Here is an 18,264-nt window from a genome sequence, read left to right as displayed (position 1 = left end):
CCTGATTAGTTTCTCTCAGTGAGCTTTTCTCAGATCAGAATGATCTATTCTCATAACTATTAGTTCAACCTCCACATTTCATCATTTGTACACATCATCTCTTCTGGGATCCAACAAAATGCAATCTCCTATTCCTGGTAGCATCCCCAAAATGTCCTGAGCATGCACCCCCCCTCCCGGAGTTATTTACCTCAGCAGGTATATGTCTAAACTGTGCGAATATTCCTTTCAAATCACAAACGTAAAGGAACCATACTCTGGAGAGACAGTCACAGACTTGAACGACGCCCCCTGGTGGAGAAGCGGCCACACGATTAAACACCTTCCTAAAATATACACAACAAAGCAGCCCATTTTTTCAATAATCGATTTTATTTAAAAAAAACAAAAAAACAAAATGAAAAAGCAAAAAACAAAATGGTATCATTAGGTTTGACGAGGAGAGAGACGCTTAAATAAGAAGAGTTCTATGTTGTGAGGATAAGAGTAACAGCAGGTTGAAGGGGCGGTGGAGTCTTTGTTGGATGGGGGACAGGTTGGATTCGAGACATCGTTTCTCACTGCAGGGACTGTCTGCTGCCCCCCCCCCGCGTAAAGGGAGGGAGCTCAAAGTAGCATGTCGGAGCAAATGAAACACCAGAGAGAAAGGCACTATCCAGAGAGAACGAGAAAACAGATGCCACTAACACAAACAGTTAACGAGCACGCAAACAACGAAATCTAACGTTTGACAAAAAAGTGTTCTACTACACACGTGGGACAAAAGGGGAAAAAATAAACCTTTACATCATGTATACCGATCTCTCAACATGAAATACAATCTCTCCGTTTGAACTGTGAACCTGCAGAGGTGCACACCGGTGACTTACACAACAGGATTACCTAAACTCCGCCCCTTTGCTACGTGCAGGTATAACAAAGAGAGCATATGCCGAGGCATGCATGCAATGACAGTCTGCACAAACGCATGTTAAACTGCCTGTACATATCCTCATTTTCTGAAGAAATTCATATCAACACCGCCACTGTTTCAGCATGTCTATTAGAATCCTCTGCATGGTTTGTGTAGTTCAGTTCTCCGACCTCGCTTCCCCGCTCATGGTAACGTCTACGAACTCAGGCAGCTACATTCAACTGCCCGAGTTAAATGCTTGAAATAAATACATTGGCTTGGAAAAGGTGTCTGACCTCGACACAAGGATTTTTTTTTTTTTTTATACAAGTGCTCTTGCATCGTTCATGGCTTTACTTGCTGCTCAACACAAGCGTCCTCTTGGGGAACTCACTTTACTTTCCTTTCTTTTGTTTTTTTGCATGAGAAACATGTTTAAATGGAATTAAGGACCCCTTAAATGTCATGCCGTTTTAGCAGACATCCCTCAAATAGATTCGGAGACAAAAGAAAATATAGAAAAAAAGACAATTCAGCACATTCTAGAGCTACTAGGTCTCATCCAAACTAACGAAAGCTTGAACATAATTTACAGATGGAAAATAATACAATTTGTGATGAGAGCTAAAACAGACAACACATACAAATATATAATATATATTCTTAGAAAATGGATTCTCTCTATAGTTGATTTATTTATACAGCTCAACGCTCACCTGCCAATGATCTTAGACATGGAAACTTTGCTGTACTGTAGATTGCATCATTTTTTCCCCTCTGTTTTTGTATATTTTTAAAACCATTTATTTGTTTTTAGATTTTTTTTTATGCAAAAACTTTTTTTCTTTTAAAACAGAGGAGTTATTGGTAGGTATTTCATTTAAGTGATTAAAACAACATGCGGCAACAAAACGGCAACAAAATCAAAAGGCAGAATGTTAAGACGAGGGGGAGACAGAAGCAGCTGTGGGAGCGCTGGAATAATTTGGTAATCGTCATGGTCGGTGCTCTTTGCTCTTTAGTTTCCCTCAAAAGCTCAATCCTCACCGAGGCGCTCAGTTGGGAGGTGAACATTCTCATCGCGTGTTAAAGTCGATTCGGCGCAGCTGCCACCCAAACAGCATCGCCTACGACCAAACTTCTCCTTTTCATCCGTCTATCTCTCCCTCTCTCAGTTGGTTGCAATTCTTCCTGTCTGTTCCTGTTATTATGGGATGGTAAAGAAGGGGGGAGGAGGTGGTGGTTGAATGGATGGATGGATGGGGGAGGCTGATGAGATCTAGAAGGATATACTGATGACGGTTGCTGCTGCTGGAGAATGCATGGGTCTGACTGTTTTACATGTTCCGATTGAAAGGAGCGACGTAGTTGCGGGGGAACATGCCCGTTTGGCTGTGGCAGCCTCCTTTCCACCAGTTGGGGTCAGAGTTATCCAGGACTTGGATGACGTCGCCGCGCCGGAAACCCAGCTCTCCTTCCTCCTGGGGGTCAAAGTCAAAGAGCGCCTTCACGTATGTGGGATGCTGTGCACACTGCGGGACAAGGAGGGGGCGAAGGACGAGTTAGCGACGGTGCGAAGTGATTTAGAAACGCAGGGCAGACACACTGAAATAGAAACTCCAAAACCTTTAGAGCTCACGGTGCCCCTTGGGAAGAAATAATATTACACAACAATCTGGTTTGAGGTAGACCTCCCCCCCTCCCCCCCAAGAAAAATATGAAAGTATGACACTGCATCATGTAACTTTACCCACCCCTCTACTGAAGTGTTTGTCTCTGACTGCCTCTCCTTTCTCTTTCCCTCTAGCTGCAGCCGTCTCTGTCCTGCAGGCTAGCGGCCTCACGGTAGCCAACGTCCTCTTACATGATGTCCTAATTAGTGTAAACACCTCGCGCACATGAAGCCATGTCTTTAAAAACGACCCACCAAGTTGGATTTGCAGTTTAGCATCAGCTCTTCAACAATTCACACCTACAATTATTTCAGAAATAGCTTCTCTAATTTCAGATGCATCTCATTTCTCGCTTTCCTTATCTCGGATTCTTCTTTCCAGGTCTCATGATTATAAGTTTAGGGGAAAAGAAACCCCATACATGTTCAAAACCAGAGGCCAGTTCTTACCTGGCTGACCTGCTCTATGTCTCGCAGAAGGATCTGCTGATTGCGAGAGACAGAGTTGGTGCGGTGGTATGCTACCAGTTCGTTGAGGGATTTGAACTTCACCACCCATAGAAAATACCTTCCAGCGCCGTCACGAAGAACCTTGAAGTGTTGGACATCGTTTCCATACCTGCACGAGGTCACAGAGAGAGAATCGTGTTAAAAGGTTCTCACATCTCTCTGCATTTGTGAAAGATATATACGATGTTCCAGTAGCCATCGTACTAGACTATTATAACAGCTATACATCGTTTGTTAAAGGCCGCAGGCTAAAATAGCTCCTGCTAGCATGTCTGGTCATTCCAGCCAACAATCGCACCAGCACAGACTCTGATTGTCAGCTGGCTTACAAAGGTCCTAGGTCTCAGCAGCGTGAGGACGACTTCTTGGAATTATTATTCCCCCCCCCTTCTTAGAATTATTACTATTATTAGAGTCTGAGCATTTGTTCTTCTTGGAATTATTATCATTAGGGCCCCGAGGACAAAGTAGTGTCGAGGACCCTTTTGTTTTTATTGGAATGATTATCATGTTCCCAAATGCATTATGTTTTTGGAGTCCTAAATGTACTCAAAACTCACAAAACTCAGGTTTTGGCCAAATGGTGTCACAGTGACACCCAGAATAATTTAAAAGTGCTGCCCTTGCCATGCTTTTATCCTACAGCTATGGGACTTGGTAGACGTGCGTCTCATGAAGATCTTCAGAAAGTCCCCATGAACCCACGATCCAAACGCAACAGGAAGTCCATCATGTGACATGCATGTCCTCAGACGCTGGTATAATCCTTGGAATTTGGATGTGTTGTACTCAGAGAGCAGAAACAGAGTGTCCAGCTGGATTTGCAATTATTCCTGCTGCGTGGACAGATAAAAGAAGAATGTCCAAAGTTCATCCTCATAACTTCATATAATTTTATTGGCTCTGGCATCTTGATTGTTACGATTGTAGTCCTAGCATTGGACACCATGGCAACAAATAAATTAAGACAGTACTTTAGAGCACCTCCGAGTACTTTCACTTCAGTACTTAAGTGTCGTATGTCAAAACTATTTAATAGCTACGCTCTCACTTAATTAGTGGTGGGAGATGAAAATACGCAATCTCATATGAAGACGGAGAAAAGTAAATACAGCGGAAGACTAAAACAATAAAAGCCCGCATCAGAAACACAAGGCGCGTCTGCAACTGACCTATAACTGATAATCAGATGCATCAGTCGTATCAATAACAGGCTGATATTTAAATTCTACCTGAGTAAGTAGAATCAGGACAGTCCAGCCTACCCGGCAAATATCAGATATATTTGGAATCAACTTTAACGTGCTGTGAACTCCCCACATGGTGTCTTTTGAGAAAGTGAGAACGGAGAAAGACAAGAGAGGAATTTAACAATGTGTCAAATAAAAAAAGTAAGAACTGGCATGGCTAAAGTCAACGCCACTAAACTGATAGAGACTTCACTGGAATAAGGAAGAGGCTGGGCACACGACTCACCACCGATGCAAGGATAATGGAAAAAGTTTTTATTCTTATAAAACAGCCTGAGTTTGAATCCTGTTTTTCCTCAGTGGTACTTTAGTGGCTGCTTACTTGACGGAGAGGGAGAAGTCTCCTGGAGCGCTCTCGCTCTCTCTGATCAGGAAGGCACCGTCCTGTCTCTGTTTGTTGAGCATCTCCTCGGCTTTGGCCCGAGGAATCTTGCCAAAAAACCACCTGAAAGAGACAAAAGAAGTAGCAAGAGTGAGAACGAACCAACGAATATGCGCGCTAAAAAAAAAAAAAAAGAATGTTGCAATTTCTCCGAGAAAAAAAAGAAAAAGACATCCAATGCTTTTATATATCCTTCCAGCAGGGAATAAGTGAGAGCCATAAAGATGGATGGAGAAAGGAAGAGACAAAGCCAGTGAAAAGCTCTTTACGAGTGTAAATAATTAAAAAGTATAGTGCACCAAAAGATATCATCCTGACAGGTGAAATTCAATGAAACATTCAACTCTTGACCTGCTTTGTGTCCACGCTTGGCAACACAGAAAGTCAGCACACAGCTGACTTTTCGGTTTGAGAAACGTGATTGCAAACCAACAAATGGAGCCAAGAAACAAGAAAACCACAGATGGTAGTCAGATTCGAACATGTATACATTTGCCTCTGTGAGAGGGATCAAAAGAATTATTGCTGCGTCTATCACTTTTTAAAAAAACCTATATCACACAATGAAAATATGGCTCGCCACAGGAAAATGTTTTTTCTACTGTACAAGCAGAAAGGACTCCACGAACCAGTCGTACTCTGTTCTGCTCTATAGCTCAGCACCAAGTCGGCCAGGCCTCCATCAGAACAGATGAGGCGCTGCAATTAGCGCAGAGGACACAGAATCATTGTTTCCTCTGTGAACGCCGCTCAGATAGCGGCAAAGTGCAGAGAGGCCTTCTCGTTCCAGTGTTCCTGCAGCACGATGTTCGCAGCACCAAGCAACACACAATAGACGCCACACAACTGGGCTGGCCCAAGAACGCTTGAGCATGCATCTTTTTTTGGCTTACATGGATGCATCAAATCTGCAAACACAACTAATAATACTTGACACACTTCCTTTATACGAGGGCAGTTTATTTATAGGACCGGTTAAAAAGGGAGAAATTGTCCTCCAACATGTTAACAGCTTTCTATCCAAAAGTCATTTGAATTTAAAAAATATATACCGTATATTAAAAATAATATTACTACTACTACTATCTGCCAATAAACGTAGTTCTGGGCACATGCAGATCTAGTAAGGGCTTCTCTGGATACGTACAGTTTGATATATAATATAGAAAATTAGATGCAATACTTACGGATGCGGCTTCATTTCTATGTAATTCTTGGGGATAAAGCCATCTTTTCCATTTATCTCTGCCTTGTACCAGTTCTGATCACACTCTTCATTTAATACCTGATGTTGAAAAGAGAAAAAACAGAGTGACAAAAGACTTGGTTAGTCCCACATCCAAATGTCAACCTGCTACATTTAGCTACGAGTCCTCTCTTTTCATTTCCTGTGACTTCAGAAGGTGCATGCACTGAACTGCATGGCAGAACCTGCAGGATAAATATTAGAACTACAAAGCTAACAGCAGAGGAGAGGCACGAGTAAACCATCTGTCAAACAATTGAAGCGCTTAGAAAACAGTACACTTCTCCAACTAACCCACACTGTGAAGCTCACTAAAATGTATAAATCGTTGGTCCGTTTCAACAACAAAACTTTGATTAGAGCAAGAACAAGTGAGGGTGCAAAAAAAAAAAAAAAATCTGATTAAGGAAAGTGGGACACATTTTTCAGTCTTTTTAATCTGATTGAAGTGGTAGTGTGTGTGTGTGTGGAATAGTTGTAGGAGTTTCTATACGACAGGCTAAGATCCATGGCAAGGATTATCTTCTCTCCAGCTGTCACTGTCAACTCCGCAGTCGCACACCTAAATATTGTCACGTGACGCCCCCCCCCACACACACACACAAAGCCATGTGATAATAAACACGGTTAGCTGTCATTCACAAGAGACCCATATCAACAACTACCAGTTACATACGTCTCTGTAAAACAATTCAAGTGTACAGCTTGTCCAAAGCCATCTGATAAAGAGATGCTCTGTTTTGAGCTCAAACATTTTCTCGAGCTGATGATCATCATAATAGGATAGTTTTAGTTCTGCCATTCGACGAAAATCCAACGCAGCAACATGCATTTGAGCAGAACTTTAACCAATGTTTCTGGGGGGCTCCTGATTACACAGATCACTATTTACGCTATTTATACCAAAGCAAACAGATTTTTGATGGTTGAGTGACAACCCACAAAGGGATTAGAGTGAAATCCTCACTTAATTTCCTCACTAGCCAAAACATTAATTCTAATTCAATTATATTTGTAACCACACAATCGTGTATAAAAAAAATATCCATGTTCAAGAACTGCATGAGGCGTTCACAAAAACATTTCCTGAGATGCAGTGGCGGCAGAAACATGGAGAGACGATGTTAGATAAACCACAAGCCTGCACAGTGTGCGCATGGGATTGCAATAAATCAGGAGCAGGGATTACCCCAGAGTGTGAGTTAATCTGAGCGTGCAGTAGTTTAGACAGAATGATAGTTAGGATAAGGCTTCATCAGAAGCTCAGAGGCTGTTGGGTCTGCCACCCGGTTTAATGGACCCGAGAGTGTGTTCAACAGACAGCAGCCATGGCAACACAGTTAGGTTAAATAAAGAGGAAAGTTATTTTCAGTTATAAAATGGTACCTGGTAATACGCAGAGTTAAAGGGACAGTGGACTTGATTAAAAAGGTAATAACCATAATCCCATTTCTGTGGTCAACAGAGAAGCTAGAGAGCAAACGAGACAAGGATTGTGTGATCAAGTCATTAAAATGAGGAAGGTCAAGCAACGTTCTCCACTTCACCCTGTCCTTTGCATCGTCCTCCCAATCACCAGCCACTCCCATGTCCTCCCTCACTGCGTCCATGCATCTTCTCCTGGGTACATGCAACGATGTAATCATTATAAATGCCATGCAACTGCTGTGTTTGATCAACACTAAAGCTGCCCTAGACCGATATTCATAGAAAGCAGTTTGAGGGAGTGACGGAGTTGGACGTCGGGTGTAAAGACCCAGAGCAGCACAGTTTGATTTGTTTAGCAAAACAGAGCTAGTAAACACAAACGGTTCAAATGACCTCCTTTATTCCCTGCGGGGAGGGATTTGTTGCCACCCAGATGCAGAAAGACTACTACAATAAGTGGCTAAGTTCTAGACAAAACATGATCCGTCAGGAAAATATGCCACTGTGGTCCAATCAGGGATGTATTAAGCACACACACACACACACACACACGGGCTGATTGGTCTCTGCACAACGTTTTGAATGTCCCGTCTTCAAGCCAGACTAGCTACAGCCGAACAGAGAGCAAAAATAGGACAGTAACCGTTTAAATACAGCTCACTGTGACTTTATGGAACAGCAGAAGGGAGTAGAGATGAGAAGGACAGATCTAATTACAATTCTATGACTCAACACCCTGAGGAAGATCAGGGAGAATCCGACGAGCAGGAATAGATGAGGGAAAAAAATGAAGACCACAAACCATGACAGAACACAGATATACAAATAGCACAAGTACACAAGTACAAAACAGTCTCCAACTTTTTCTTGCATAACATCTTGAAAGTGGCTCGTGTGGAAAAAAAATGACAGTCATGACATGAGATTAGTCTGAGCTACATCAGTAGGGAATGCATGTAAATTAGAATTAGAGAATATGCTCACACTCGCAAACACGCCGACTCTTTTCACGCTGCTCCAGTCGCAGCTCCTCGCAAGAATTTGTCCTTTTGTCTGTCTCCTGGTTGCAAAGTTTCCATTAACATTTGCACATAAATGTGTGGTGTGAAAACATTTTTGTAATGCTTGGCGTGAACATTAATGGTCTCCAGAAACATCTCAATTTAAGGAGAGTGGCTTTTGATGGTTAGCATGAGAGCTGACATTTAAATCATGCCCATTTGGGGCAGCTACTGGGTAAGTGTGAGTTGTTGCTGGGGCAAATAAGTGTTGGATTGTATTTACTTGGAAACAGATGCCCCAAATAGACCGATATGCACAAAAAATAAAATACACGAGACAACAAAAAAGGTGAAAAAGGCCCGGAAAGGTTTCTGCAAACACACTTTCCTCCATTACTGAGCTAAGGCAATATTTGCAGTTTCCACATTTGCTTCCATTGCCCCGTAAACAGTCACATGCTGGTCGTCATCGGCAACAGAGAATGGATGTTAATTCTACCATTTTAAATGAAAACATGTTTTAATTCTTAGTTCCTTAGCTTCCTACAAATTTAAAGCCATTTACGCATGCAAGTTGTGTAAACATCTGTACCAAAGGAAAGACATCAGAAGACTGAAACGCTTAACTCTTTATGCCACCATTTTTTTGTGTTTTCAAACATATGCAATAATGATTAACTCTTTGAGTGCCATTCACGTCTAAAGATGTTATTTGTAACCCAAACATTCACACACACAGACACACTCTAATAGGAAGTTTTTAATTGAATTAACTTATATAACTCTAAACGTCTGTGTGCAAAGAGGACCAGGCTCATGTTTTTCTGTGTAAATTCAGTCCTGTGTTACCGTAGGTGCACAGTGCTGGGTTTACTGGGGTTTGCTGTGGAGACACAGGAAGTTGCTTGGGGGTTGGAAGAGACATCAAACAGGATGTGAAACAGCTAAGCTGCAGCATTATTATGAGCACGCAGCCACAGGGACGCGCCGATGTTGGGAAAGACTAGAAAACTTCACAGGTTTTAAGCTCAAATGGGCAGACGGTTTAAAATCTCTTCGAAGAAAACCTCAAATTCAGTTACAAAAACAAAAGTTCAGGCCAACAATATCGACATTTGTTTGAGCCAGTCGAGTTTACGTTTCACACTCGTTTTCAAATATTGTCGTGTCTTCAGCAGGTTTCACTGTCATAGTTCACTTTGGTTATTTTGCAACTTCTGTGAGCTCAGCCCCAATTCCAAAACGGTTTGGGCACCTCGCTAAACATCATTTCATAAAAAGGAGCAGAATAATTTATTAAACTATTTGACACCAAAACTAATCTTTAAGACCATTACCATTATTCCAATTAAGCCAGGTACGAAGATTAAGAAATCCTGTAACGGCAGTAATATTTTATTTCTATAAGCATACCCGAGTTTCTTACTGATCGAGTACGACTCCATTAGTAATATTAATATATAAACTTTTTCTACTCCTGGGTTGAATTTAAACAGGAGTATTCAGTATTTCATATTTTTAAATTGGTGGCTGCAGGTTAAGCGTTGAAAGAACAAATGTTGTGAATTTGCAGACGACAGCAGTGATGAGATGGAAAGGCCGATTTGGGATCCTGCAACACCAGCAGGGTTCAAAGATCTGTTGATGGGTGCTAGTTCTGTCAGCCAGCAGGGCTGTTAGTCTTCATTTATTTAAAGAGAAAACGAGAACAAGTGTACATTGCTCAGGGCAATGGCAAGATTCAAGATCGGCCTCCAATTGTCTGCTGGTTAGCCTGTAGTTCATCTTCAAACTGTTTGGAAAGCGAGCGGATTAGAAAATTCACGCGATATCCACATATTTGAGTGTAGAATTAGCTGAAAACCTTAATGATTTACCTGCAGTTTATTAAGTCGTACGGGTCAACATGCTAAAAAAAAAAGGTACATTCCAGGAATGTCAATGTTTTAACCGTCATTCTGGAAACATTCACTGTTGTTTAATGTCAGTGTATTTTGTTTTTTTTTTACAGAAAAACTGCACACCAGTACCACAAGACACCCTTTTCTGCAATACTTTTTGTTTCCTTACATTGAGCGAGACAATGGTGGCACAAGGCAGCTCTGGCGTGAGAGTGATGGGAGCAGACTGTCAACAGGTAATAAATTCTACACACATTTCAGGTTGAAAAACAGAATTTCGCGTAAAAAAGAAAAAAGAGAGAGCCTGTTTAGACACAAAGAAACAAAGACTGACTTTGCTGTATTTGAGACAAATTGGCCAACAACAACAACAACAAGCTCCCATTGACACTGAACATAATGATAAATCAAGGATGCGCCTCGAACGCAAAGCCTCGACACAGGCTTGCTCTCTCATGAGAGGAGCTCTTTGTCCATAAAGCAGAGCTGTTTAGTATTAGTATCAGCAGACAGACAGCACTGGTGATGGGAGAAAAAGAGCCAATATGAACACAACACCTTCCAGTATTCCGTTAGATGGTCTTCGCCAATGCGTAGTGTAAAATGCTCTATAGAGTCAGCTTGGCAGGCAGAACGCATTTGCGTATCTATTTAGAGTGCGTTCCTTTATTCCGGGCCGTGTTGACGATTTAGAGAGATGTAGGTTTGCGCTAGTGATGTTTAAACAATCATTATGCAACTAAATATCTAACAGCACCAAACAGCAGGGTGCAAAGAGCAAAGTGAGACAGTCCACTAGAGATTACGGGCTTATTTGGAACGATATAATGCAGAGGAATAATTGAAGGAAAAAAAAGTGACAGTTCATTTCAGATTTTGAGAACTACAAATACAAGACAATTCACCTTTTACAATATTAACTACTAAAAGTGACCGACAAGAGCTTGTTCAATCACGTTTGCAAAAAACCCCCAGCAACGTAGGAATCGTGCACGGTCCCTTCTGCATCCAATGACTCTACACAGAAGGATTAGGATAAACTTCAAACCCAGAGATTCACTATGGTGGAAAATTGTAGCACGCACTGTAATATCTTAGCTATCTTATCAAGGTCAGAAAATGACACACACTGTTCAGGCAAGCAGAAAGCACATTGCTTTGAATAAGCTGCATGTGCCTGGGGATGTTGGCAAGGCTGATAATTCAGAGAGAGCACTTTAGGAATTTCATAATGGAAAAAAAGCACTGCATCTTTTGCCTCTTTAATATCTGGCTTTATCTGCTGCAACATAAGCATTGCTCCTTCAAAATGCCAGGATGAGCTATAATGCATCCCCATTATGGGCCTAAAAAGTTGCCCGCTCTGTTTCCACTTGTAATTATGAGTACCACCATCACATGACGGAGTAGCGATTTGGGTTTCAGGCTTTAGTCCAAGCCTGCTGATTTTCCTTTTCTTTTTTTAAATGTGGGTTTTAATTTCACAGATAAATTTGGCATGTGGTTGACATTGCACGATATAATTGACACAAACAGACCAAGACAAAACATTTTCTTTGACTAATATTTCATTACTTTATCTATTCATGATGGTGCCTTCATTTAACACAGGATGGATACGATTAACCTACAGAAAAGGAACAAACCTAGAGCAAGGAAAGCGTTTCAGGTATTCCATGCTTCTGAACATTAAATTGTAAAATAGATATCACTTACTTTAAGAATGTCTCCACGTTTGAAACTAAGCTCATCATCAGCAGTCGCCTTGAAGTCGTATTTGGCACTGGCCTCCATGGTTGCTGTTGCGTGCTGAAAAATTGCTCGGCCGCAGTGTTCTTTCAGGGATTGAATAAAAAAAGAAAACACTTATGCAAGCGTTTTTGGCCAGATGTTTGTCTCCGAGTCTCTCCTCCCGTCTATGACCCGCTCCTTTCGGGTTTGGACCTCACATAAATTTGAAAGTAAGGTACCTGCAGACAAACAAAGCAGTGGCAACTCAGCTGTTGTGGAGAGCAGAAACTAGAAACAGAAATGCAACAATGCTTTTTATAGACGTGCACTACATGTGGCACACATGGATGTTTACTTAGATACATCCTGTGTATCAAGATATCCTGTATTAAAACAAACACATTTGCTCTACCCTCAAAATTGAGAATGTCTGATTTTTTTTTTATCTCTATTGTGCAAGTCAGAACTTAATTCAGCGCCTCTTCCTCAAAATTCCCCGTCGTGAAGAAGATCTTTTCCGATCTACACAGCACATGCTCTGTTTTCTACAGCTTTTGCAATAGTAAAAATATTTTATATTAGTCATGACCCACCTTTAACGGAATTCATGGGTGGAAGGGAATCGAAGCCCAGTTTTTCTAGCTACCAGTTCCCTTCAACACAGCAATTACTAGAGAATTTGACAATCAAGCACCTGGCCTGATTAGAGTTACACCAGCTAAACCAAGCTCAAGCTACATTATCCCATTATGCTGCTCGCCAACATGCTACAGCTCTGAGGGGTTCACGCTAATAGCGCGCAGCTCCAAGTCATGTAAGGCTATTACATCTGTCAGCAAGAAGAGCAACACACGCACGTTGGATAATCCACATACGGACAAGAACTCAACCCGTATCTGAACACAACCGAACAACGAACCGCATCAGCGCCAGAAATAAGACCAGGGAAGACAAAAGTAACGAAAAGGGGGGGGGGGGGGGGGGCGCCGGACTCCACAAGGGACCGGCTGTGATATCCCAGCGTAAAATACCAACGAGGAAAATCGATCAACATGATCTGTCGAACTATTGAACCCGCTTTACGACATTTCTGTGGGTGAAATCTGTTTCTGCCAACAGCCTGCCCCCCCCCAGGGCTAGAACGCTACAGCTAGCATGCCGGCTAACAGCCGAGTAGCAATAACTGCGATGTAGGGTGTTTGTCAAACTTAATCCTAATAATTTATCGCAACAGGTAAAGTAACGACGACTTAACTCAAAACAGATGCCATCCCTAAAACAAACACGAAGTGTTTCTTTATAATCCCGTTTCACGTTGGTAAATGTGAACGGGAAGAAAACACCTTTTTTTATTTATTTATTTTTTTTTTTTACAGCGCAAGCTGTTGTGCTAGCTTAGTTAGCACAGCTAACTGGACTTGGCTAGCCTGCGTCGTGAAAGAACATAAAAAAAGAAAACAACTGACCAAAATAATGAAAATAAAGAATTCCTCACCACCCAAGATGTTCCGTTTCAATCCCACCGCCGTACCAAACGAACAATCTATCGTGTAATGATCCGATCCCCTTCCAGAGGAAAGAGCAGAGTCCGTCCGATGTCGCTTCGACACCCGTCCTGTGAGCCTCCGCGAGCTGCTAGCATACGACGTTTATTTCCGCTTCCTTCCACTGGGAGGGTCCGCCCGATGCTGCCTGGACCTCCGCCTGGTCAAATTCTATCTATCTATCTATCTATCTATCTATCTATCTATCTATCTATCTATCTATCTATCTATCTATCTCTGAATAATTGATTGACACCTGATTTCTGCAGGTATTCTGTTGGGGGTTCTTCACCTTAACAATTAATCAAATTATTAACACACACATACATCCTGGATAATAAATCAGCTAAAATAAATGTGCACAAAGTGCTGCTTTGTATTAAAGTTATTTATTTTACATCCTCTCAGATGACTTCGTGTCACTTTTTTTCTTTCAACAAAACCCACTATTTTGCAAACATTTTCTTCCGGCTTGTTTTCATTCCTTTGACATCTGCTTTCAATTCTAAGCTGTCACTCTGACGGAAAAAAAAAAGGCATTTGATAAAGAAATACGTAGACAATGCTGACACCTAGCGGAGAGTCAGGGAACCACGCCCCACCGACGCTCCAGTGAGGTCCTGCAGAGCTGCAACATTGAAAAAGATTTTAGCACCATTCTCTGTCGCTAATTTTTAAAAAAAAGTGTAATGCATGCATAATGTGTTGTCACCATAACTTTCTAATTTCTTTGTGCGCGTTTATTTACCTTTTTCCACCTTGCAGGGCTGCAGCCCATGTTCCTTCTTCTTCAGCTGATGTCTGACAGATGACCGTCATTCCGCTCTCTCTCGCTCCCTCTCCCTCCCTCTCCCTCTCTCTCTCTCTCTCTCTCTCTCTCTCTCCCCCCCCCCCCCCCCTCTCTCTCTTGTCGAGCACTGATTGTCTTGAATAATGCAAACGCCTCTGCTGGCAACGCCACACGAGTCTATAGACGCTGTTTAAAAAAAATAATTTTAGCTTTCATTTCTACATGGAATTTGTCTTTCTTTCTCGCATGCATCGTATCCATTATTTATTAAACTCTACATTACTCTAGTTTACGCTACAGTACGATTATTGCAGAGACACGCCGGTAAAAGCTATTTATGATGGACTTCGCCCGCGTTTTGAATTCATCTTTTCCCACATTCAGTTCGCCTGAGGATGTACAGGAAGGTAGGTTATTTTTTTTTTATATATCTTCTCCCCTTCTTCTTATTTAATTAAATTCTCAAAACTAACTGATCACAACATATTTGGGGTGTATCGAGAATGTAATATTATTGTCTGTGAAGATGCTCGGTCATCCAGGTCATGATAAATCGTTGTGTTGAATAAAGTCAGCCGGAATTCAGATTCTTCAGTATAAGTGCTAAAGTACTGGAAGAATTAGAGGTCATTTATATGAAATCAGTTGCTGAAACATGAAGACAAGATATTTATGCAGAATAAGACGATGTGTTACTCTAATAAGTGTTTGACGGCGTGTTATATCCTATTTTTCCCTAGAGCATCAGCAGTACAATAATGTGCTCATGCCCAGCATCTTTGGCTTCATCTGTTTCTTCGGGATCTCTGGAAACGGCATTGTCATCTACACCGTTGTGAAGAAAACCAAGTTCTTCTCCCAGCAAACAGTGCCGGACATATTCATCTTCAGCTTGTCCGTTGCAGACCTCCTCTTTCTCCTCGGCATGCCTTTTCTCATCCACCAGCTTGTGGGGAACGGCTCCTGGTGCTTCGGTGGCACCATGTGCACTGTCATCACGGCGCTGGATTTCAACAGTCAGATTGTAAGTACGTACATCCTGACCGCGATGACCCTGGATCGCTACCTGGCCACTGTCCACCCTATCCGCTCCAAGCGTGTCCGAACCCCCTTTGCGGCCGGGGCAGCGGTAGCTCTGGTGTGGGCGTTTTCTTTGGTCTCCATCACGCCGGTCTGGATGTACGCAGGACTCATGCATCTCAAAGACGGCTCGGTCAGCTGTGCGCTCCTGCTGCCCGACCCGGCCACTGGCACGTACTGGTTCACCCTCTACCAGTTCTTCTTGGCCTTCGCTCTGCCTTGGGTGCTCATCTGTGGGGTCTTCTTCAAGATTCTCCAAAACATGTCAGCAGCAGTTGCTCCACTACCCCAGCAAAGCCTGAAGCTGCGTACGAGGAAGCTGACCCGCATGGCGGTGGCCATATGCTTGGCGTTTTTCACCTGCTGGGCTCCCTACAACATCTTACAGCTCGTCCACCTCGGGGTACAGAGGCCCACCTTTGCCTTTCTGTACGCTTACAACATTGCTATCAGCATGGGCTATGCCAACAGCTGCATTGATCCATTTATCTATATTATTTTAAGTGAAACTTTTAAAAGACAGGCCAGCATTGCCTTTCGGTCATCCCGCAGAGTGGCCCCTGCTCTGGGTGAGGGAACCACGTGTCTGAGGCTGGCACCGGACGCCATGCGTCTGTCTCAGTTACACCCATCAAGGGAACTGCCTGTCACTGTGGCTGTGCATTGAGATGGACGATAGCACTGCCACCCAGAATGCTAACAGAGAGCTGCCACGCTGATTCCCTCGGCTACCTTCATTGGGTTTCCAATCCAAATGGGACGCTACCGATGCATGACGTAAATTTATGTGCAAAAGAAATCTTTAAATTTGTGCCCATTTAAAGTGATATTGTGACAAGAAACACCTTCTGAAGGATTTGGGCTAGGGTTAGTCACATTTAGTCACCCTTCTACAAAAAAAAAAGGAAAATACAGGATCAATAGACGACCGGTTGTTTCTGATCAACATGTTTGGGCTGCTGTCTGGGGCAGAGAGGCTAGGGAGGGGTTGTAGGTTGTGAAGACAGGACGGATGCTGAGCAGCAGATGAGCTGATGTGGGCGGCAGGAAACAGAGAATCTGCTACACAAAGCCGGACAACCTTTCAGCAACCTTACTGCCTAAACAGGTTCTATGACTCTGTGCTTGCAGGAGGACTTTGGACATATAATTTCTTATTCATAAGAAAGATCATCTGATTAAGTCTGTGGCACCGAACTGCTAAGATTTGCATATTGAAAGGTCACGTCTTGAGCCGCGAAAGATGACGCACATCCAGACGACCTGATTGGATGTCCTAACTCCTATCAGTGATGCGAATGGCAGACGGTATGTAATTGAATGATATTAATCGAATGAACTTCTCCATTCTTTATCATGTCTAAACTCATATATACATATATCTTTATTTAGTTCTGATTACCATGGCAACAGATCAACAAGGGAAATACATTTTCTAAAGATAAACCCTTTAAGTACGGTACCGTGGTTTCCAGGTAAACAAGTATTATTAAATTCATCTAACGTGTTGATTTGTGCAGCGCACCATATTCTCTGAGGAGAAGCGGCTTTAGGGAGGTGGAAATAAAAAATGAGGTGAACAGACTGTTTAATCTGAAATCCATAAATTGCAGTACACTAAACAGACATTATAGAGAATCCGGTACAGGAACCGTTGTGTGTTGAGTTCAATACAGCTTCAATGTATTAATCTGATCTTATATAGTCACCTAGAAACATACAGTTTGGATCCGATACTTAAATTACATCAGGTACAAAATGTAGACTTTTAGAAAAGTTAATAATAAAATAGAATCTAGCCATTTTCCCCCAAAATCACATCTACTATATTTGTTATATGTCGTTAATCACTGTGGAACGACACAACGTGAAACACGTGAATGCAGGTGCAATGCAAGACAAACCATCTTTCTACAATTCCCAGCAAACACCAGTGACACATTTACCACATCTAAGTGAGAGGAGACGTTGTGCAGTACAAGAATTAGTGGTTGTGACTGGAGACTGTGGGTTAAACAGCAGAGATGAATTAATGAATTGCTCCACGGTAATTACCTTTTTGGTGACTGTGACAAAACACGATTAGCAACAGGACTCAACACAATCCCGTGGCTGCAGAGAAGGTTCCGTTGCATGTGTGTGTGTCTCGACGTGTGAATCCTCTTTTCAACTTTAAATGTGAAAAACACTTCAAACTGTGAGATATAAATTCATAATCTCTCTCTCAGCAGAGGCCTAAAAATGAAAGTGCTCTTGCATGGTGTTAAAGTAATAATAATTGCTATTCCTTCTCCATGAAACACTTCCCACGGTCCCATCCAGAATGAAAACTGTAGGTTTTTCCATAATTTAATCAGCGGCCATTCAGTGCAGCTGGTCTTACGTTAGCATGCCCTGGTAATGTAGTAAACTACGGAGCTGCGTTTAAAAGGAAGTGCGGTGGTAGCATAGCGTGAAAATGATAAATGATGCTGTTGCAGCAGCAAATTTACAGTGCACGTGTTTCTTTTTACAGTGTTTAATACTTTTAGATGTGTTGCCTGTATTTTCTACAATCTGAATGGGCTCCAACGCTCCTCTATATATTGGTTACAGACAGTTATTGATTTCTGAAAGGACAATGTGCTACAAAACAAAAAAGTTCTTCAACTGCTGCCAGAAAAACCCTCAAAAGTAAAAGCACGCGTCAACAGGAAGCTGCTTTGCAAAACATAATAAGAGGGGAGAAAAAAATTACCTTACAGTAATATTTCCCTTCAGTGAATTAAATTCTGCATAGATTTACTGTAAGACACACACAGGTAAGAGCTCTACAGGGGAGCGAGGAGATAGACTTT

General features: G+C 42.1%; 2 protein-coding genes across 2 annotated transcripts; one reads left to right on the top strand and one right to left on the bottom strand.

Moving 5' to 3' along the window:
- Nucleotides 1-353: 353 nt before the first annotated feature.
- On the bottom strand, nucleotides 354-13,619 carry grb2b (growth factor receptor-bound protein 2b). Its single transcript, XM_068749590.1, has 6 exons — nucleotides 13,509-13,619; nucleotides 11,999-12,252; nucleotides 5,894-5,991; nucleotides 4,647-4,769; nucleotides 3,015-3,183; nucleotides 354-2,424 (listed from the first exon to the last, which is right to left on the bottom strand). Exons 2-6 carry the CDS (start codon nucleotides 12,074-12,076, stop codon nucleotides 2,230-2,232), a joined length of 663 nt encoding a protein of 220 aa, XP_068605691.1. The 5' UTR covers nucleotides 12,077-12,252; nucleotides 13,509-13,619; the 3' UTR covers nucleotides 354-2,229.
- Nucleotides 13,620-15,113: 1,494 nt separating this feature from the next.
- mchr1b (melanin-concentrating hormone receptor 1b) lies at nucleotides 15,114-16,094 on the top strand. Its single transcript, XM_068749772.1, has one exon. It carries the CDS (start codon nucleotides 15,114-15,116, stop codon nucleotides 16,092-16,094), a length of 981 nt encoding a protein of 326 aa, XP_068605873.1.
- The last annotated feature ends 2,170 nt before the right edge of the window (nucleotides 16,095-18,264 follow it).

Source organism: Brachionichthys hirsutus, chromosome 16 (genome assembly GCF_040956055.1).
Source record: "Brachionichthys hirsutus isolate HB-005 chromosome 16, CSIRO-AGI_Bhir_v1, whole genome shotgun sequence".
NCBI classification, from domain to species: Eukaryota; Metazoa; Chordata; class Actinopteri; order Lophiiformes; family Brachionichthyidae; genus Brachionichthys; species Brachionichthys hirsutus.
Note: the sequence above shows the minus strand (reverse complement) of the source record. Positions and strands in the feature narration are given on the sequence as shown.